At 42.7% G+C, this 3,309-nt stretch overlaps 1 protein-coding gene across 1 annotated transcript in view; it reads left to right on the forward strand.

The window, feature by feature from the left end:
* The window catches only part of LOC119335817 (polyubiquitin-like), a 44,773-nt gene extending 42,198 nt beyond the window's left edge, over positions 1-2,575 (forward strand). Inside the window, exon 3 of the mRNA XM_037607891.1 lies at positions 2,483-2,575. Coding sequence (XP_037463788.1) covers positions 2,483-2,575 — 93 coding nt within the window. The remainder of the gene's footprint in view (positions 1-2,482) is intronic.
* Positions 2,576-3,309: the final 734 nt, after the last annotated feature.

A 3,309-nucleotide genomic window follows, 5' to 3' on the forward strand; every position in this document is an offset into this window, starting at 1 on the left:
GGTGAGGTCGAGGGCGGTGATAGTGTGGTCGAGAGCGGCGGCGGGCGGCGGCGGTGAGGTTGAGGGCGGGCTCGGGCAGCGGCGATGAGGGCAAGCTCGGGCTCGGGCGGCGGCGACAGGAGTAGGGGAATAGGCCGGGGGGTGAAAGGATGACTTAGCGAAATTTTGAGCCGGGGGGTGGTTAAGTCGAACTAGCAGTAGCGCTCATAAGGAAAACACGCTATAGCTAACTTATCTATAGCGCGTTTTTTTGAAAAACGCTACTGGTAATGGAAGCAGTTATTTCTTTTGTTTATCCCAATATCAGTAACGCTTTGTCCTAAAAAACGCTCTAAGTCTAAGCAATGTAAAAACATCAAAAATATACATTGGTCATCATTGATCTTTTTGTGTAGAATCTAAATAGTCAACATGAATCCTCACTGTACCTCTATAAGTACAGGCGAGGATTCATATTGCAGCCACAAATCATACATATATAGTTCAATGAAGACCAAGTGCTCGAGATAGGTTGAGAATTAACATATTTAAGGTGGTAAACACCTTGTTCGCTTAGCAGTATGGGACTAAACTTAATTAGTTGCGGTGATACTTAGCAGTAGCGAGTTTTGAGGAAAAACGCTGCTACTAAGTACTTTAGCAGTAGTGCGTCCCTTGGAAGGGCGCTACTGCTAGGTTGGACTAGCCATGTGCGCCCAGTTCAAACATAGCAGCAGCGCTTTTCGCTTGTACGCGCTACTGCTAAAGTCATAGCAGTAGCGCGGTTTATTTACGCGCGCTGCTACTAAGTAGCAGTAGCGTTTGATTTTGTACAGCGCTACTGGTAACATTCTGTGTATAAGGTTTTTCCCTTGTAGTGTTCATTCTTGTACCTATAGTATAAATTCTGACTCGTTTTGCTTTTGTCTGCAGGTCACTGCCAGGCCTGAGGAAGTGCATACTGAAAAAGTCGAGGAGCAGATGGGGTAGACCAATGTGTTTTCGATGTCAGAATCAGAATGCTATGAGAGTTGTGTGTGCTTGTGGAGCGCGTGGGTTATTTAAAGGCATTGATGATGAAATAGTATTTTGAATCCCATCCACCCCATATCCAAACTCGACAAAAAAAGAAAGATAAGGTTGCTAATCTTCTTTGGGGTTGATTTGGTGTAAGATCCTGATCCGCCTTTGGTTGATTTGGAGGAAGGCTGAGACAACTCCATTCAAACCCAGTACACATAATGGGCTTCTTGTAGTACACATAGAAAGCATCTGGGAGTATATGTATGACATATAGTATTGATAGAGAACAATTTACTCAATAGAAAAGTCTAACCTTATATGTATGAACATAAGGTACAAACTATACCAATGACATAACACATGGTAGGCATACACCCAAATATGCATTTTATTTGAGTAAGTACTAACATGGCATGTCAATCAACATTAAGATATATATTAACATTAAAATATTATTAATACATGGTCAACTTTTTTCTATGCAACTTTTTTCTATAAGTATAAAAAACAGAAAAACAGAATATCTATGCAAATTCCACCGTTCATCTACAATACATATACTAATTGCTATACATTAATTGGATCAAATGTCAAAATTCCTCAACTTTTTTATATCTAACATTTATCTAACTAAAAGTATAAAAAAACATTCATCTAACATTTATATATCTAACATTCATCTAACATTTCTATAACTAAAAGTATAAAAAACTAAAAAACATTCAACATTTCTATAACTGAGTACAGTATGTGTGCATTAGGACATGAGAAGTCGGCATTGGTAAAACATGTTAATGTAGCTTGCTTGAGAGTGTCTTGAGACTATTTTATAGCTGGTGCATCCTTTTTTGTGACCATCAAACTATCTTTTGGCAGACTGTACCTGCATATGTATAGTTGTTGATCACGTGGTCAACCTCCAACTGACAAATAGTTAAACCCACCACAGAAATTATAATGTCTAGAGCGTGTCACTTTCTCGTTTATTTGCTGTAGAGAATTTCCAGATCTTAAAATTAGCTAGATCTAAACTTGGGTTCAGAGGTGATTAAAATTTGGTGATGTTCAGAGATTTAGCCCCGAATTCAGAGGGGGGGGGGGTCCCTAGTGGTTGTATTAAGTGAAGAGGAAAGCAGAGCCCAGCCCACTCCAGTGGGACTAGGGTTTATCCGTATTACAAGTTTACAACTCGACACCTCTCTCGGTTGGGCATCCCTGGCTTTATAGCTATTACAGTCCAAGAGTTGGTATACTAAAAAGAAGAGATGAAAATGAGAGGTGAAGGTACAGTAAGTGGCGCTTAAGAAAACGGAAAATTATCAACTGGTAGCTTTGCGGGCACCCCTCTCCCCTCCCCCGAGCGGCCGGGAGGGCTAACCCTAGCGCCGCCGCCGGGTTACTATCCGTCCATAACTGTTTTCCCCATGGTCCTACTATCCCTCCATCGAAATTGCTGATGTTTGGTGTGCTCATTCAACAGATGCAGATCTTCATCAAGACCCTCGGAGGCAAGACGATCACCGTCAAGGTCGATCCAGAGGACACCGTCTACGTTGTCAAGGCAAAGATTTAGGATCAGCAATGCCTCTGAGGATGAATGCACCCTTCACTTCGATTTGCGGCCCCAGAGAAGGAAGATGCTAGTCCTATTTAAAACGTTGACAACCAAGATCTTCGCTCTTGAGGTCGATAACTTGGAAATAGTCGACAGTGTCAAGGCTAAGATCCAAGTTGAGGAGGGCATTCCTGTGGACCAGCATAGGCTTATCTTTGCTCGGAAACAGATGGAAGACTTTCGCACCCTGGGGGAGTATGGCATCAAGCACCAGGACATGATTCACCTGGTGCTCCGCCTCCGTGCCTGACTAGCGAGTGCTACCAAGACTCTCCTCCCAGTATGCTTCAGATTCTTTCTGTTTGCAAATTGTCCAGCCGTGCGGAAACCTGCGTAAGAGTGTGTGCTAGTATGTCAGAAGTATTTGCTACCTGCAGGCTACAATCAGTATGGTCGAAATGTACGTCATGTGCCTTTCTGTCTCGCCCTGTGGTGCCAGTGAAAACGCAGACGTGGCCAAAGAGCGCGGGTTAATGTTGTTCGAAGTATTTGCTACGAGCACTCTGTTATCAAGAATCAAAGCATTTGCTACTGCATTGCTCAAATTTGGCCTGCTAATGTCTTTATAGCATGAAGTAGCTTCCTTGGCTTGCTTATTTTGCTTGAGGGTATTTCATGAATTTACACAACCCTGCGGTATTGGTCCGCGCACGTTACCAGATTTACTCAGAAATTCAGAAACACACAAGAGC

Source organism: Triticum dicoccoides, chromosome 7B (genome assembly GCF_002162155.2).
Source record: "Triticum dicoccoides isolate Atlit2015 ecotype Zavitan chromosome 7B, WEW_v2.0, whole genome shotgun sequence".
Taxonomy (NCBI): Eukaryota; Viridiplantae; Streptophyta; class Magnoliopsida; order Poales; family Poaceae; genus Triticum; species Triticum dicoccoides.